Genomic DNA, 17,834 nt, shown 5'->3' with positions numbered 1-17,834 from the left:
ACCAGGATGGGCAAATAAAATCAACACTTTTAAAAGTCATAGGTAACTGAGTACCGTATATTATATCAGTGACGCTAAATGTGTGGAATTCCTGACTATTCCTGTAATAAGATGTAATTCACATTGCAGATTTTTTTTTGTAGTTTTCCCTGCCCAAAATATTAGCAAGAGTTTAAGGCAGCCATCAGCCTGCCATCTACAAGACAGTACAGAAATCCCCAGCCAGCCAGCCATTAGTGACTTATATCAGCCTGACGTCTGAAATGGAAAGTCTGCAAGTGACGCTCTGTACGGCATTGCGGAAATAAAAAGTTTTGCTTCCTGAACAGCAATAAATAAAGAATGAGAATCCTGTTGATCAGGATACAAAAACATTTTTTTTTGTGAGGAGGGATAGGGATGGACTCAGATCTTTGCTGACCCATAAAAAAAAAAAAAAAAAAAAAAAAAAAAAAAGACGCTGTCCAGAGCTGAAAGGAAGCACGTGGAGCTGTGTGTGAGACAGAAACTCCACCCTTCCCTTTTCACTTTGGGTCCTTCTCCATCCATGGAAATGGACGGAATGACCCTAAATAAATGAGGATGCTTGAAATCTTGTCTTAGGCCTCTTTCACAGTAGGACGTTGCGTTTTGATGCGATGTTAAAGACGCAATGCAAATTACATCGCAATGCCTTAAAAAAGTCGCAATGCAATTTAATGCCCCATTATTGTCGCATATAGTAGAGCATACAGGCAATGAAAAGTATGCTTCCAAGTCATTACTGAGCATGTGCAAACAGTCTAACGCAGCTAATAACGTGTATAACACAAAGCATGCAGCACTTTCTAATAACGTTACACACAGACGCAATGTGTGCACTGTGAATGTCACACAAACTTACTATTGCTGTGCGTTAGTCTGCGTTGAAACATTTTTCTAACGTGCGACTGACGTCGCACTGTGAAAGAGGCCTCAGTGCCCACGTCTAGCTGCATCATCTCCAGTAGTCAAAAAAAATGAAACGCTGTGCCATTGTAGTGCTGAAGCAAATTTCAGGGAACATGTGGGCACATTTCAGCATCAGCTAGGTGTATTCTACCAACTAAATGGTATGTAGCCTCAAAGTGGATACCAGATAAAATGTGGGGTCATTAGTAATGGCCTCCTTACATAAATAGTTCCCCACACACATTTTTTTTATCCCTCCTATACCCTACTAGGTAATGTAGCCTCAATGTCCACACCCTTTCCTTTGTCAACCCCTTGTGACCCTCAAAGTCTGGGTGCCCATCTTGCATGGGAACATGTGGACATTGTAATTTTCACGCCCAAAACAAGTGTAGTCACAAAAACACCTGATCTGAAGAATAGACCCATTTATTAGAGGGAGTGATGGAGCATTTGGGGGCCCCTAACAGTTCTGGGGTCGCAGGGGCCGCTCCCATGCAGTTAAGCGGCAGCCCCTGCTAGGTAAGACTCATCCATTCTTCGCACCGCTCTGCATCCACATCTCCCCTTTGTGAATCCCTGCACTGGCTCCCTATCCGTCTCAGGATAAGTTTCAAGATTCTATGCCTGGTGTATAAATCTGTGCACAAAACATGCCCTACCTACATCTCGGAGCTTGTTCACAAGTATACACCAGGTCGCCCCCTCCGTTCCTGCAACGACCTTCGCCTCACCACCCCGCGCATTTCACACTCCCATGCCCACCTGCAGGATTTCTCAAGAGCTGCCCCCACCCTCTGGAACGCCCTTCCACCACCCATCAGACTTGCTCCCTCTTTCAACACATTCAAGCAAGCCCTCAAAACCCACCTCTTTATGATGGCCTACCCACCTCCTACCACACAGTAACTCTCTAAGGAATATTTAACAGCCCCCCCCCCCCCCTAGTGTTTCCACCCCTTCCTTTAGATTGTAAGCCTCTGGCAGGGTCCTCCACTCCCTAGTGTAATCTACAGGATCATGTGCTCCTGTCCTATGACAGCCTGTACTTGTATTACTGGGCCTACCTAACCAGCCCATATTGCATGATCATGTATTTTGTACAATTTGTATGCATAACTTTGTTGTATGTGTATAACCCTATGTATGTCATCCTTGTATCATTGTATATATTTATTGTCAAGCGCTGCGTAATATGTTGGCGCTTTATAAATACAATTAATAATAATAATAATAATAATAGGTAGGTTCGTTGTATTTTTTGTTTATATTGCTATTGGTGCAATTTATTCAAAGCGTTTTTTTTTTTGTTTTTTTTTTTAATTCATTCAGTTTCTTTTTAATGGAGCATTTCATAGAATGTACATCCTAATGTCTCATATGCATTATATATTTATTATTTGATGGGAAGGGAATATTAAATGACTGCTATCAGAAAACGCAATATGCATAAAATCACGGTGCATGTTCCGTATTGGTATGATATGAAAGGTTTCATCCTTGGCTAGATGGGAGGAATTAACCTTAAACCGTGATCACCGGCATGTAAAAGGTCACTTCTATTAGAGAATATGTTCAGCATAAACATTACATTATAGAGAGGAATGAATCATTCTGCACTATTATGGGATACCAAGAGGCAGAAAACGCCACTTTACAATAGCTTCATCTGCAAGTCACAGATCTGTGCTGGGTTTTGTCATGTATTAATAGCAGTGGTGAAAGTTAATTGTGCAAGGAAGCTTACCTATAATGATTGCCATTAAATCCTGTCTGAGTAATCTGTTCTTTATGTAGGTGGTAATAAACTATGTGGTGAAATTGTTTAGTCATATGCTTACAGAATGCCCTACAGACATCTCTGATATCAACACATCAAATTAATATGCCCACACCCTTTGAATGCTGTTGAAATTGCTAGGTATCCACCTAATTATTTTTGCTAGTTCAAACAAAATCGGTCTGCCAGGGTGTCCTCATTAAAATGGGGAGGAAATCATCTGTTTGTTTAGGCATCTGTCTGCCAATGGCAGCTTGGAAAACACCAGTTTTCAATAGAAGATAAAGGCAAAGGCAGCATATGAAGCAGATAATAGGTACTGACATAGCTGAAACACACAATTTTGCAAGTGCTAATAGGAAGCTATGCCATGTGACAGAATTTCTGTAGGTGTGAGGGAAAACAGCCACATTTGGGTCCACAAGTGTGCGGAGATGCAGTTACAGCCTACATTTTAATAGAGGAATGTGTGCTTCTTGGAAAAGCAAAAAGTTCCCGCCAGGGGCGCCTCTAGCCATTTTGCATTTTGTCACTCAAGGCAACAGTACACTCATCCAGCGCAGTTCCCCTGACAACCTTCAGTGCAGCAAGTCCTGCTGCACAACTCCCGCACTGACAGAAAGAGCAGAGCTATTGGAAAAATGGCGCCCAAAGCCCTGCACTGGAGACACACAGTCTCCATTGCAGGGCTTTGGATGCCATTTTCCCATAGCCCTGCTCTGCCTGCCGGAACCCACAGACTCCCAAAGGCTGCAGGTGAGCTGTGGGCTGCGGCCTGTGAACTGGCACAGCCTCTATTAGACACCGCAAGCCAGTTCACCACCTGAGCGGTCACACAATCTGGTGGGTGGGGGTGGCGTGCCCCCCCTGTGGCCGAGTCTCTCCCTCCCTCCCCACAAAGCACTCCAGGCGACCACCTGGTTGGCCTGGTGCACCAGGCGCATGTGGTTCCCGCTATTAAAAAAGTGTGGCACAAAGTTCTGCACATTAAGGGCTAATTCACACTACAAGAGCTTTTCTAAGTGTTTTGATTTTAAAAGCTCTTGCTAATATAATGCTATGTGTGTTCACACAGGAGTGATGTGATTTTATAAAAAAGAAAAAACCCATACCATTGCATTAGCAAGAGCTTTTAAAATCACCAGCGCTTAAAAAGCTCTTCTAGTATGAAGCAGCCTTTATAATCTGTCATATAATCTAAGGGCTTCCTGTATTCTGTGTTTGTGGCAGGCAGCAAGCAGCAGTATGGTTAGTCGTGGCATCATGTTTAAAGTGATGAACCCGTGGTGAGAGTTATGTGGACGCTGTGTATTTCTTTTTAAGCAATACCAGTTACCTGGCTGTCCTGCTGCTCTTCTGCCTCTCATACTTTCAATGATAGACCCTGAACTGACAAGATTAGTTACAAGTTTGTTTCTGGTCTACTTCAGCCAGTACTGCAGCCAAATAAGTCAGCAGGGCGTCCAGGCAACTGGTATTGTTTAAAAGGAAACCAATATGTCAGCCTCCATATCTCCCTCACCTAGGGTTCACTTTAAGCCTGAGGTCTTAGTCATCATTCCTTTAAATAAGAATATCATAATCTGTGGCCAACGCAACCTATATGGATCATTCAGCTTATTATGCAGTATATGTTTGCTGTCATTCCAATATCAAATGTCAATGAGAACTTCTTTAGCATCCTCCCGCAAACTCAACACTGAGTAGATTTCAATGTAGTGCTTTGCCATATCTGCCTTAAAGCTATCTTCAGGCAAAAAACTAAATTCCTTCTACAGATAGTAATCATGTAAGTAATGTAAAGTATCCATATGCTGTCCCTAAAAGAAACCTGAAGTGAGAGGCATGTGGTGCTAATTATATTGGTTTCCTTTTAAACAATACCAGTTGCCTGGCAGTCCTGCTGATCTAAATCTATTTCTTAAAGCATTGTAATCTCTGTACAGGTCAGGTTATTACATGCGCCTTGTAGTGTAACCTGACCTGAACACTCTTATTCAAATGCCAATAGTAAATTAAAATCAATAGATTCTACTATTAAGTCTAAACCATGCACAGAAATGCAGAGTTGAAATAGACCAGATAATGTATCAAATGTGCAGGTTCAAGAACATTTGGGAAATAGTGATCACAACATGATAACGTTTGATCTGGTGACTGATAGGCCGCTGGGCAGCGGTACCACTAAAAAGTTCAATCAACTCAGGCAGGCACTAAGTTTGGTGAACTGGGATAATGTACTACCACTAAAAAGTTCAATCAACTCAGGCAGGCACTAAGTTTGGTGAACTGGGATAATGTACTACACTGAAAGGAAATGGCAAACTTTTAAACTTATTCTTAAAGGGAAGGTCCAAGCAAAATAAAAAAAAATGAGTTTCACTTACCTGGGGCTTCTACCAGCCCCATGCAGCCATCATGTGCCCTCGTAGTCACTCACTGCTGCTCCAGTCCCTCGCTGGCAGCATGCCGGCCTGGGAGGTCGGCGGGTCGCATTGCGTACATTTTTACGCATACCCACTAGTGCAGGAACATTAACACATAAATTTTTACGCGTTAGTGGTGCCATGCGTAAATTTTTACGCATTGAACCACTAACGCGTAAAAATGTATGTGTTAATGTTCCTGCACTAGCGGGAATGGGTAAAAATTTACGCAATGCGACCCGCCGACCTCCCAGGTTGGCATGCTGCCAGCGGGAGACTGGAGCAGCAGTGAGTGGCTACGGGGGCACAGGATGGCTGCATGGGGCTGGTAGAAGCCCCAGGTAAGTGAAACTCATTTTTTTATTTTGCTTGGACCTTCCCTTTAATCAATATTGTAGTAGGTATATCCCATATGGAAACAAAACGTCTAGGAATAAAAAGAGGCCTCTATGGATGAATAGAAAGGTTAGAGATAAAATGAAGGGGAAAAAGAATGCCTATAAGGTCCTAAAACAGGAGGGGGCCAAGGCTGCATTAAGTGATTATAAGGAGTGCAATAAAAATTGTAAAAAATAAATTAGGCTGGCAAAGATTCTAGCTGAAATTCAAATCGCTAGGGATATCAAATCTAACCCAAAGAAGTACATCAACTCTAAAAAAAGAAAGGTTGATTGTATTGGACTCCTAAAGGATGAGGGTGGGAACTCTTTCTTTGCTTCTGTATTCACAAGGGAAACATCACTGTTGCAAATTACAGATGCAGAAGAGTCTCAATCTTCCAACTGTAATATTAAATACTTAACACAGGAAGAAGTGAAGGCAAGACTAAATAAATTAAAAATAGACAAGGCACCTGGCCCGGATGGCATGCATCCTCGGGTCAAGATCTTATCGTTTGTGACTCTCAACTGGCAGAGTCCCAGTGGATTGGCTTACAGCCCACATTTTCCCATTATTTAAGAAGGGCAAAAAATCAGATCCAGGGAATTATAAACCTGTAAGCTTAACATCAGTTGTATGCAAACTATTTGAAGGGTTACTAAGAGATACTGTGCTTATAGTGGGTAGGAGGCACCCGGTCTGGGCAATATTATAATAGAGAGTTGTATAATGCTGTATCTAAATAACAAATAAAACAAACGGTGACTGGTCCAGTCACTCTAAGGAATGGAATATTGAGATCGTCCTACCTTATAGGTGTTTGGTCGAATATAAAAACAAATCGATATTTACGATAAAATTCGGATTTTATTGGTGCACTTTGACTCCGAATTTTATCGTAAATACCGATTTGTTTTTATATTCGACCAAACACCGATAAGGTAGGACGATCACAATATTCCATTCCTTAGAGTGACTGGACCAGTCACCGTTTGTTTTATTTGTTATTTAGATACAGCATTATACAACTCTCTATTATAATATCACCCAGACCGGGCACCTCCTACCCACTATAAGCACAGTTGTTCTTTCCCTTCGTATATATTCTATATTGAGGGTGATTTAGTCGAGTCCCTCGCCAACTAAATCGTTTTTCCTGGGAGCAGCGACCGTCTTGGAAACAAAAGGCCGAGTGAGGACGGTTTTTCTCCACCTGCGAACACGAGTGGTTGCCTTGCTGCAACCCACCTTTGTGAGTATATACTCATTTGCCTTAGAATATATCCATACCTACTAACGATATTGCACTAGATTGGGCTCCCGGACTTGTTTGTGTTTTTCCTCTACTACTCTATACTAAGATACTATACATGACTTCACAGTAGGAAATAAACTTATTTCTCAGCATCAGCATGGGTTTAGTAAAGACCTGTTTGACCAACATGCTCAGCTTTTATGAGGTAGTGAACGCTAATGTGGATATCGGGAATGCTGTAGATGTGATATACTTGGACTTTTCTAAGGCCTTTGACACTGTTCCCCACAAAAGTCTGGTGCAAAAGTTGAGGATGCAAGGACTGGGGAAGAGTCTGTGTGCATGGATAGGGAACTGGCTAATGGACAGAAAACAAAGAGTTGTGGTCAATGGATCGTACTCAAAATGGGAGACTGTTAGCAGTGGGGTCTCACAGGGGACTGTACTGGGTCCAGTGTTCTTTAATTTATTTATTAATGACCTAGTAGATGCAGTAGAAAGCAATGTTGCTATTTTTGCAGATGATACAAAATTGTGCAGAATCATCAACTCTCAGGAAGATAGTGACATATTGCAACAGGATCTTGATAGGATGGCTATATTGGCACATAAATGGCAGATGAAATTCAATGTTGAAAAATGTAAAGTCATGCATTTTGGTCGCACCAATGGTCTAGCACCATATAAAATAAATGGGATACAGTTGGGGATATCAAACTTGGAGAAGGACTTAGGAGTACTCACCGACAACAAGTTAAATAATCTTACTCAAAGCCAAGCCGTTGCAGCTAAAGCTAAAAAAATTTTGGGATGCATTAAAGGGGAAATAAAAACTCGAGATGCTAGCATAATATTGTCCCTGTTTAACTCTCTAGTAAGGCCACATCTGGAATATGGAATTCAGTTCTGGGCACCACATTACAGGAAAGATATTGCAGTTTTAGAGCAGGTGCAGAGACGAGCAACAAAATTGATACGTGGGACGGAAGGTCTGACTTACCAAGAAAGGCTTGATAAACTGGGTTTATTTAGTCTAGAGAAAAGACGCCTTAGAGAGGATCTAACATATATAAATACATCAGAGGGCAATATAAAAGCTTGGCGGATTAGTTTTTTTTGTCCATAGGACTTCTCAAAGGACTAGAGGACATGATCTGCGCATGGAGGAAAACCGTTTTAGTCATTTATTTAGGAATGGGTTCTTTACAGTAAGGGTGATTAAGATGTGGAATGCATTGCCACAGGAAATAGTTATGGCAAATTCTATACCTGCATTTAAAGGGGGCTTAGATGCTTTCCTTGCGTTGAAAGACATCCATGGCTACAATTACTAGGTAATACCCAGTGATGTTGATCTAGGGATATTATCTGATTGCCATCTGGAGTCAGGAAGGATTTTTTTTCTTTTGGGGCTAATTAGACCATGCCTTGTAAGGGTTTTTCGACCTTCCTCTGGATCAACAGGGATATGTGAGGGAGCAGGCTGGTGTTGTGCTTTGTTCTCTGGTTGAACTCGATGGATGTATGTCTTTTTTCAACCTAAATAACTATGTAACTATGATATAATTGTAAGATGCTTAAGTCCAGCATAAACAAGTCTCTTCAATGTGTGCCAATCAATTTATTGTATAGATGTAGGCAGTGCTCAAAATAAGAAATCCACCACTAGGCACCCTATGAGGGAGAGAACTCACCCAATTGGCGTGACCACTGCTAGATTGGTCAAGTAGCGCTCTGGGCTGTTATCTGGTCTCCTTTAGCACTTTAGGTCTCCTTAGCCAGGATTCCAGGTATTCAAGTGGATACCCCTGATGACTCATGTGTGTGATGAAACATGTTGGGTGGAGCCTAGCAGACGACCCAGGAAATACAGAGTGGCGTGAGGTGGAGGACGAGAGCATGGCCAACCTGCTAGCCTGCCCAGGAGGCAACCAGGGAGAGCCTGTAAGACTCTAAACCTGTCACAAACATCAGCCACGTGTGAGTGCTATATTTTAATACAGTTTATTGTGGATTTATGGAATTACGCTATGTAAGCTTTTTTATGAGGTTTTACTATGGAGGAGTCCATTCGAACACCTGGAATTCTGGCTAAGGAGACCTAAAGGACTAAGGGAGACCAGATATCAGCCCAGAGCGCTACTTGACCAATCTAGCAGTGGTCACACCAATCTAGTGAGTTCTCTCCCTCACATGGTGCCCGGTGGTAGATTTCTAGCGGATGTTGAGCGCTACCTACATCTATACAGTCCTGCTGATCTGTATGGCTGCAGTAGTGCCTGAATCTCACACATGAAACAAGCGGGAATCTGTTCAGACTTTGGTCAGAGCTCCTGATCTGCACATGCTTCTTCAGCATCTGTGGCAAAAAGTATTACAGGCAGATGATCAGCAGGACAGCCAGCCAATTTGAATTGTTTAAAAGCATATAACATGTCAGCCCCCATACCCACTTCCACTTCATATGTGCTTTAACTAACAATCCAGCAGCAAAAGAAGTATAGTCCGCTCATCTCATTTGTTGTAATCTGATTTGCCCAGTGTAACCTCAGTGACTCAGGCTGGTTTTGTACTATGCACATCTTTACTGGCAAATGCACTGTACCACAGTCTGGGCCTGTAGTAGATTCCCTGCCTCTATGGAGTGGATACATGTACTGGTAATTCTTCTGATGAACAGCACTGGAATCCTCGGTTTGTAAAAATCAATACAGTCAGGTTTTTCTGCAACAGACCTAAATGGAATAAGTCAATATGACCAGGCCGATAGAAAAATCATTGCATCCTCAGCCTTTCCATTTAGGCAGCACCCAACTTTTCCAGCTGGCTGCTTTACCAGCCAACACTGCATCTTCTAGTTTAAAGGCTAATTAAATTCCACCCTGTAAACTCTATTGAGTTCCAAACACAGCTAAAAATGTATGTGGTCTGTGGTACACTCATGTGACTTAATTTCACATATGTGTATCTGCCACCCCTTGGCTGTGGTTGATGTAGTTTGTGTATTTTTTCAAACTACTCATAATTTTGTCTTATGATCTCTGGCAGGGCATTTGGGAACAAATAAAAGGCTAGAGTATACAATGATGAAGCTTTAATACTTGAGGTGGACACACGCATACCTGTTTGCACAAGAGTGGGGTGGAAGTACAGGACATAGTGAAGGCAAGTTTTTGACAGACACCTCTGGAAAATTCTTATAATGCACTTTCTAGGTCCATATTCTATTTCTGCCTCACCGGATGATGATCAAAGGATTTTGTGTCTTGGCTCTCTTTACATTCAATATAAATTAAAGAGCAGAGAGCGTGCATCATCCGTCCAAACTTGTGCATTTATTGCGTGAGAGCAAAAGCCAGTGCAGTTACAGTATTGTACATAACAAAATTCGTCTGTGTTGCATGTATCATGTCTTATTCATCATAACAGACTTATCTGTACTTCCATAGGTTGTCCGTCAGTAATGGAGGTGGGAGTGTGGGAGTGAGATGGGCCTAGCGACGGCCGTTTCGCGTCCTCCTGGACGCTTGGTCACGCTGCGCTCCACTATGCGCCGGCGCCGTTTGGCCACAGTTTACATACGGGAGGTTCCGCCTCCCCTGTGGCGTCACGTCGCCGGCGCTGATTGGAGCCCAAGAATTCCTCCAATGGAAGAGCCCGTGACGTTCCATAGTATGTACGGTAGCCGGCAGATGCCAACTTGTGTAATCTAACCTTCCGCATCGACGTGCGTCATAATAAACGCGTCTGAACACTGAGTCGACGGAGGGCGTGTCATGCGAGCCATAGATCGCATAGACACACATCAAGTGGAACGCAAACAACTTGGTCTATCCCCCACACCCGGATACATCTTACCATGGTGTTGCAGGGACCACATGCCGTTTCAAAATTTACCAGCAGGGTACGCTGCACTTAATGGAGCATAACTGGACACATGCCGGGCAACTCCATGACCGCCCATCCGTCATAGGCAAATCATTTACACATCCGTCAATCAGACATCACTAGCTCATCCATCGGTGGAATATAATTAAGTGAAGAAACCGTGTTAGTGTAAAAAAGTGTTTCAACATTAAAATTGGATACTGGGACTAAGGAGCAAGGACATTACATATTCATACCATATATTTATGACTTGTTACATAGTTGCTTTATCATTAACTAATCCCTAATAAAACCCATAACGAGAACAAGGGAGGGAAGGGGACAAGAGGAAAGGGGAGGGGGGGGGAAGGGGAAAACAAGGGGGGGGAGAGAAAGGAAAGGAAAAAGGGAAGGAGAAAATGGGGAAGGGGAGGGAGATAGGGGAGGGGGGAAAATTGGAAGGGGGAAATAGGGAAGGGAAGGGGGAAAAGGGGGGCAATAGAGGGGCTTCATCACCTATAGGGGCAGCCTCCAGCTATATTCGTCATATGCCTCTAGTTTCCCACATATTCGTATACTCCTTCGTATAGATACAAATAATTTTCCTACAGGACATTCCTGCCTGAAGGCGGTCCATCATGTACACCTAGTGAAAGATTCTTGAAGAGCATACTTCCCTGTTCGAATAACTACAACTTCTCATCTTGCCACCTTCATGCATCATGGATCTAGCATACTGGAAAGTTCGACCTTGTCATTGAGGCCTAGGGGGCCCAGGGCTTCAGTCTGTAGAATTAACCAGGTTTCCCTTCTCAACAACTTCCTTTCTCTATCTCCACCTCTCCTCTCCTTATCTATCCTTTCTAGACCTGCAAATTTCAGACCCTTCACATTTCCTTCATGTTCATCTCTCATATGAGCAATAAAGCGGGCACACCCTTTCCCACTCTTCACTGATCCCACATGTTCTCCCACTCGTTCCTTTAAGGGACGGGTGGTTTGCCCTATATAGAAACGTTCACAGGGGCAAAAGAGGACATATACGACATATTTAGTTTGGCAGGTGATTAGGGTGTTAACCACTAGGTGTTCTTTTCCCACCTGTATGCACTTCTGGGGGATCATACGGGGACAGAACTTGCAATGCCCGCATCGGTGGTTTCCCTTTGGCATGTTCCTGTCTAGCCAGTTTCCTTTCCTAGGGGAGATAAACTCACTGTTTGTGAGCATATCTCCAAGCGTGGGAGCCCTCCTAAATGCCACCCTCGGGGGGCCGCCCAAAACCTGCCTCAAAGTGTCATCTCTCTCTATTAGGGGCCAATTTGTGAAAATGGCTTTTCTAATTAAATTAGCCATGGGTGTATAGTCAAAAGTAAAGGTTATCCGGTCCTGCAACGATCTAGACTTCTGCTTTGGTGCCAGAAGGCTTTGTCTGGACTGACCCTTAGCCCTATGATACGCCCCCTCCAACAACGTGGCATCATACCCTCTATTGGACAGACGTTTAGTTAAATCAGCCGCCTGCATTTCAAATTGTTTATCATCAGCATTATTTCTCCGCAATCTCAAGTACTGGCCATATGGAATGGCCTTAACAACATGTTGGGGATGGAAGCTTTTAGCATGCAGAAGGGAATTCGTTGCCGTTGGCTTCCTGTATCCCTCGCAACACAAAATATTATTCTTGACCATGATTCTTAGGTCAAGGAAGGTCACCGCTACATCACTCATCTCTGCGGTGAACTCCATATTGATTGTATTACTATTAATATAGCTCAAAAAGCTCTCAAATTGTATGTCCGTACCTGACCACACCACCAGGACATCGTCCACGTACCTCGACCATTGTCTGATGTGCCGACGGAACGGGTTCTTGTCCGAGAGCACAGCAGACTCCTCCCACGCCCCCAGAAAGAGGTTGGCAAAGGAGCATGCCACGGGGGTCCCCATGGCCGTACCCGCTGTCTGACGGTACCATTGTCCATCAAACATAAAAGCATTATGTCTTAATACAAAATCTAAGCATTGGCAGACAAAGTCGATATATTCCTCGTCCTTGTCGGTGCGTTTCAAAAAATGCTTGACGGCTTCAATCCCCAGATCCTGGGGGATACGGCTGTACAGACTGACCACGTCAATGGTGGCCAGTCTGTCACCGGGGACCCACGTGGCACGCTCCACCATTTGCAAAACCTCCAACGTATCCCTCAAATATGAGGGCACCCCCTTAAGGAGGGGGCGCAGGAGATGGTCGAGGTACCTGGACAGCCTCTCGGTGAGAGACCCAAAGCCAGAAACTCTCTTTACATTCACCCAGGGCTCAGTCTATAAATCATTTCTGCTTTGCTTCTAGCAAAAGGTCGGCAAGTAATAGTGACAGAGAGGAGCACATTAAGCCCCTAATGTAAATTATGTGACAGGAAACCGAATGTACAGCTCTCCTTGGATTGTCATATGGAGGAACTGAGCACAATGCAGGGTACTTATTGACGGAGAAACTTGTCATCACAGAGCCATTAAGCTGCATTCATGACTCAGTCTTAATTATACCACCACTCCTTTATTGTGGCGATCAGAATTGAAAATATTTGAGTAACAATTGCAATTTTTTCCATAGTTGAGTCATGATTACAATAGTGTTGGGTTCACGTTATACATCTATAGCACAATATATGTGGGCACTAAAACATGTCAATCTGGCAACTGTTCCACAAAATCTCAACTCCTCTATCTTGTGCAAATTCTAAGAAGTGTGAGAAAAATTTAGGCTCATAGGCTCTATGCGGTTTTCTGTGCATTTGTGTTTTCTTACAATACACAAATCTGATTCATACAGCATACACAGGTAGGGATCCTGTTAGAAGCTATTAAAACATAACTTTTACTTCATTTATATAAAACGATTTTTTCTCTTATAGTAAATATTTGATACAAATCAGGGTTAGATTGTACTTGTACTATCAATCATAAGGGTCTACCACTGGACTATATCTGAAAATCCTATGATCACAACCTTAACCCTGAATAGATTGCCGAGTTACTTCCTTACATTAATAAGAACAAAAAAAACCCACCCAAACCAACATGTTTCAACCCCTTAAAATGGAGCCGTCGTCAGGGCAAAGTGCAGAGTGCTAGGGTGCTAAGTGCATTATAGAAAGGAAATCAGCATTGTAAACACATAGTATGAAAAACAAAAGTGTTTGTGTGCTCTCTAGTAAAGTCAGCAACGAAGTGACCATGCACTAGATACAGCCTTATATACTCTTGGGGAGGGGTCGGTAGTACAACAGAAACCACCCACTTTTTTATTTTATCCCCATTGGTCAAGGCTGCCTTCAATCAATTTTGCTGTTTGGCTATTGGCAGACCATCTCGCTTCATTATAATTCAAAAGTACCTTAAACATAACTCTTTCCCTTCACAATTAATTTGGGATATACCTCACAATCCAAAGATTCTAGTCCTTGAAAAGCGCTTGCGAGGCTTTCTTCGAAAGGAGAGAACGCCGTCTCGCAAACATATCTCCATAGGGGACCATTGGGAGCCTCCCATTGGTTGATCCATGCCATGTGATCAAACCCACGTACCCCGCTTCTCCAATAGCAGGGCTAGACGTCATTCGTTTATGGGTTGCTATGACAACCACACGCTGCCGCATGGTAAAACTATCCCCTCCAGTCAGGTGGTGGGAGGATAAAGTGGTCTTCTCTGAGGACATGGCGGTGTACACGTTGCATGTTTTGTTCTTTTGAATTATACCGGAGCGAGATGGTCTGCCAATAGCCATACAGCAAAATTGTTTGAAGCAGCCTTGCCCAATGGGGATAAAATAAAGAAATAAAAAAAAAGTGTGTGGTTTCTGTTGTACTACCCACCCCTCCCCAAGAGTATATAAGGCTATTTCTAGTGCATGGTCACTTCGTTGCTGACTTTACTAGAGAGCACACGCTCTCATTTTTTGTTTTTCATACTATGTGTTTACAAATATAATAAAGTAGAAGTTATGTTTTAATAGCTTCTAACAGGATCCCTACCTGTGTATGCCATTTGTGTTTTCTTGTCAGAGGGTCACGCTTTCATTTGCATCTAATTGGGTGCGTTTCCACACAAATACTTATACCAGTTATTTTTAAAAACATGCAAATGCTTTAGTGGGAACACTAAAATATGTTCCTTAGGGAAAACCACATGCACTTGTGGTCCACAAAATGCATGTATTTGCAAAAAGGCATGTAAAGGTGTTTGGTGTGTATGAGCCCTTAGAGGCTCTGTCAGGATTTAATTGCGGTGTTCCTGCAGAGGATATTTCCCTTCATTTCCTGTCCCTGTACTTGTCTTACCAACCAGGAACTAAGATAAGGTCTTTCAAAAAAGGTATAAAACCCTGACCTAATATTCAATAAAAACATGTTTTCATACTTTATATATGCCATACGGTTATCATATTTGCATTTGTGCATAAGTATTATTATTCATTTAGAAATTACAAGTTCCCAAAAGTACAGTTTTTTGCTTGGAGAGCTGACTTTGCATTTTATTCATAACTGGTTTTATTCATTATGTAGTGAAGGCAGAAATGCTTTAAAGTTTCTGTCTGTGTCCAGGAGCTTCTGCACAGTCAGAGAATGTGTCACATTCCTCACTTGATACAATTAACACAAGATAACAGTATCTCCACTTTGATGCGTCCAGATTTCTCTGCAATGAACTTTCAATTCCTGTGTGTAACCCTTTGAATGCTGTTCTAGTAAAAAAAAGAAATACTGGTTGTATAGAGTATGCTATAAATAATTTTTTTGAGTAAAGAGGAAATGCTAGGTTTCATTGCACTTTAAGCAAATATAGTAGTCACCCACATTCAGGAATTGTAAAAGAGAATCTGCTCCCATAATTATTGGGTACTGAGAGGGCAATCCATAGGGAACCAAATGGTAACACAACCATAGTCACTTTATCCCTAATTTCTTCCCTTTTCTTGGAATTACAGAAACCTAGTGATCGCCCTCTCTGACTCACTCGTGTCAGTGTCATTCTCATAGGAAAATCTCAAGGTCAGCCCTACTCCTTGACAAGGAAAATAAATGGTATATGTAGCTGCCACTCTACTTTCCATTCACTTTACTTTTAGTTCAGCCATACCCATTGCATGCCTTTTCTCTTTTGTGATGTGAAGTGCAATACAAAATGTATAATTCCCCCTTAAGTTCTAAATCAATGCCATTTATTGACTTCTCAAGGACCATCAATTCTCTTTATTAATCATGTCTCTCCCTAGCTGCCCTGCCCACTTACAGAATAACCCATTATCAGGAGTAACCCATCAGCAGCCAAACAATCAAACTACCCTCCCAAAGCTTTACCATAAACCTCAACAAAACTTGTAAGAAGCAGAATCAGTTTTATTTGCCAAGCATACAACACCCCATCTCTACCTTGATCTACTCCACTAGCCAGCAATTTTGCCAAATCCCTTAGAGATAACATTTGCAAAAGCTTCCCTGTACCACCTAACCTATGCAAACAATTTAGATTTTCCTCATTTGAAACAGATGTTCCTCATTGATTTGGCCAGAACGTTTAGGCTTCTTGGATGGGTTATCAGAAAGTACCGCCAAAATGTATTCAAAGTGGAGTTTGCTTTTATAATTAATACTATACCTGAATTGATCAATAAAAAAGGACTTTCATCAGTTAAAATAAAACCTGTCCACATCTCTATATAACTCGTACTATTAAAACTAACAATTCACTCTACAATTGTTCCTCTGTCACTGTACAAACTTCAGAGTAACAAAATATACTGTAAAAAATGCTTGTAATACATGATAGAGTATTGGCTTAGCAAGAAAAACACTACTGTTGTGTCATTTATAGATCATAAAACTTTGGGATAGGGTTTCTTCTTAGAAAGCCATCTCGTTATCAGCAACAGGTGTGCTTAGGATGTCAGCCACCAGAGGATTTCACTGTACTATGAACTATATAATATAAATATAAGTCAGTATTGAAATGATAGGTTACTAATCCCAAGAGATCGTGTTTCATGTGCTGGAGGTGCCAGTTATTCTGTTAGCAACCGAATCCGCTGTGGCAGAAGCTGAATCAGCCACACTTCACAGCTTGTCAAAACAACGCTGGCTTAAGCCATTAGAGGAGCATATCCAGCGCTAAGATCCAGCAATCATGTTGGGATTTAAGTTTGCTTCAAATGAGGCTGGTTTCTGATAACTCCATAAAAAAAAAAAATCATTACATCATTTCTGTTTATGAAGACATGTGCTTTACTATTTATTAACAGGATTTAATTTGATCCCAAATAGAGTAAAAAAAAACCCACAAATATGCTATCACCATTTATAAGATGTTGTTCTTAATATTACTGGAGTTTACGTGGCACAATTATTAACTTCTCAATCGAACACAGACCAGTCAGTGACCATGCACAAAAGTTATAGCACGTGCAGTAAATATACCACTGTCTAATAAGGATTTTTTAAAATAAGCTTGTTGTAAAGATCTTGAAATGCTGGAAAGCGAGAATGTCTATAGCCCCATCTACACCATACAATTTTTTTTCTGGATCAATTCATTGATTCGATTCAATCTGACATGTCCGATAAGGATTTGATTAGATGCAATTTGCCGTTGTTTTGCAATGGCAAATTGCATCGGACATGTCGGATTGAATCGATTTGAATCAATGAATCGGACAAAAAATTGTACGAAATTAATTGTATTAAGATGGGGCTGAAAGGATGGTACACATCCAATCTTGATTGGCCAATTTTACCACCTTCAAATATAAAGTCCAACAGACCTTATACTATGAACAGATAGTGTAAGTAAGCTCTCATACTGGTGGTAAAATTATAGTAAAATATGGTAAAATTATAGACTCAAGATTGGATGTGTGTATGGACCACTTGAGGACCAGGGGATTTTTCCCTGCGCTGGGTAAGCTCTTCAGCCCCCAGCACAGATCGTATTGCAGGCAGGGCAATCAGACTTCCCCCCCTTTTTTCCCCACTAGGGGGATGTCCTACTGGGGGGGGGGGTCTGATTGCTGCCGCCTGTTTGTGCGTTGCGGGGGGGCTCCTCAAAGCCCCCCTCCACAGCGATATTCTGCCTCTCTCTCTTTCCCTCCCGTTCTCTGTACGGGCGGTACAGGACGGCGATCCGTCCTGTACCGCCT

General features: G+C 42.2%; 1 protein-coding gene across 3 annotated transcripts in view; it reads right to left on the bottom strand.

The window, feature by feature from the left end:
* Positions 1-17,834, bottom strand: part of HOMER2 (homer scaffold protein 2) — a 225,916-nt gene that overhangs the window by 122,364 nt on the left and 85,718 nt on the right. The window contains exon 1 of one of the 3 annotated variants that reach the window (XM_068275367.1): positions 16,664-16,727. The exons of the other annotated variants lie outside the window; for them this stretch is intronic. Coding sequence (XP_068131468.1) covers positions 16,664-16,687 — 24 coding nt within the window. The 5' untranslated portion in view covers positions 16,688-16,727. Of the gene's footprint in view, positions 1-16,663; positions 16,728-17,834 lie in introns of those variants that run through there. 3 annotated transcript variants of the gene reach the window in all.

This window comes from Hyperolius riggenbachi, chromosome 3 (genome assembly GCF_040937935.1).
Source record: "Hyperolius riggenbachi isolate aHypRig1 chromosome 3, aHypRig1.pri, whole genome shotgun sequence".
Classification (NCBI taxonomy): Eukaryota; Metazoa; Chordata; class Amphibia; order Anura; family Hyperoliidae; genus Hyperolius; species Hyperolius riggenbachi.
Note: the sequence above shows the minus strand (reverse complement) of the source record. Positions and strands in the feature narration are given on the sequence as shown.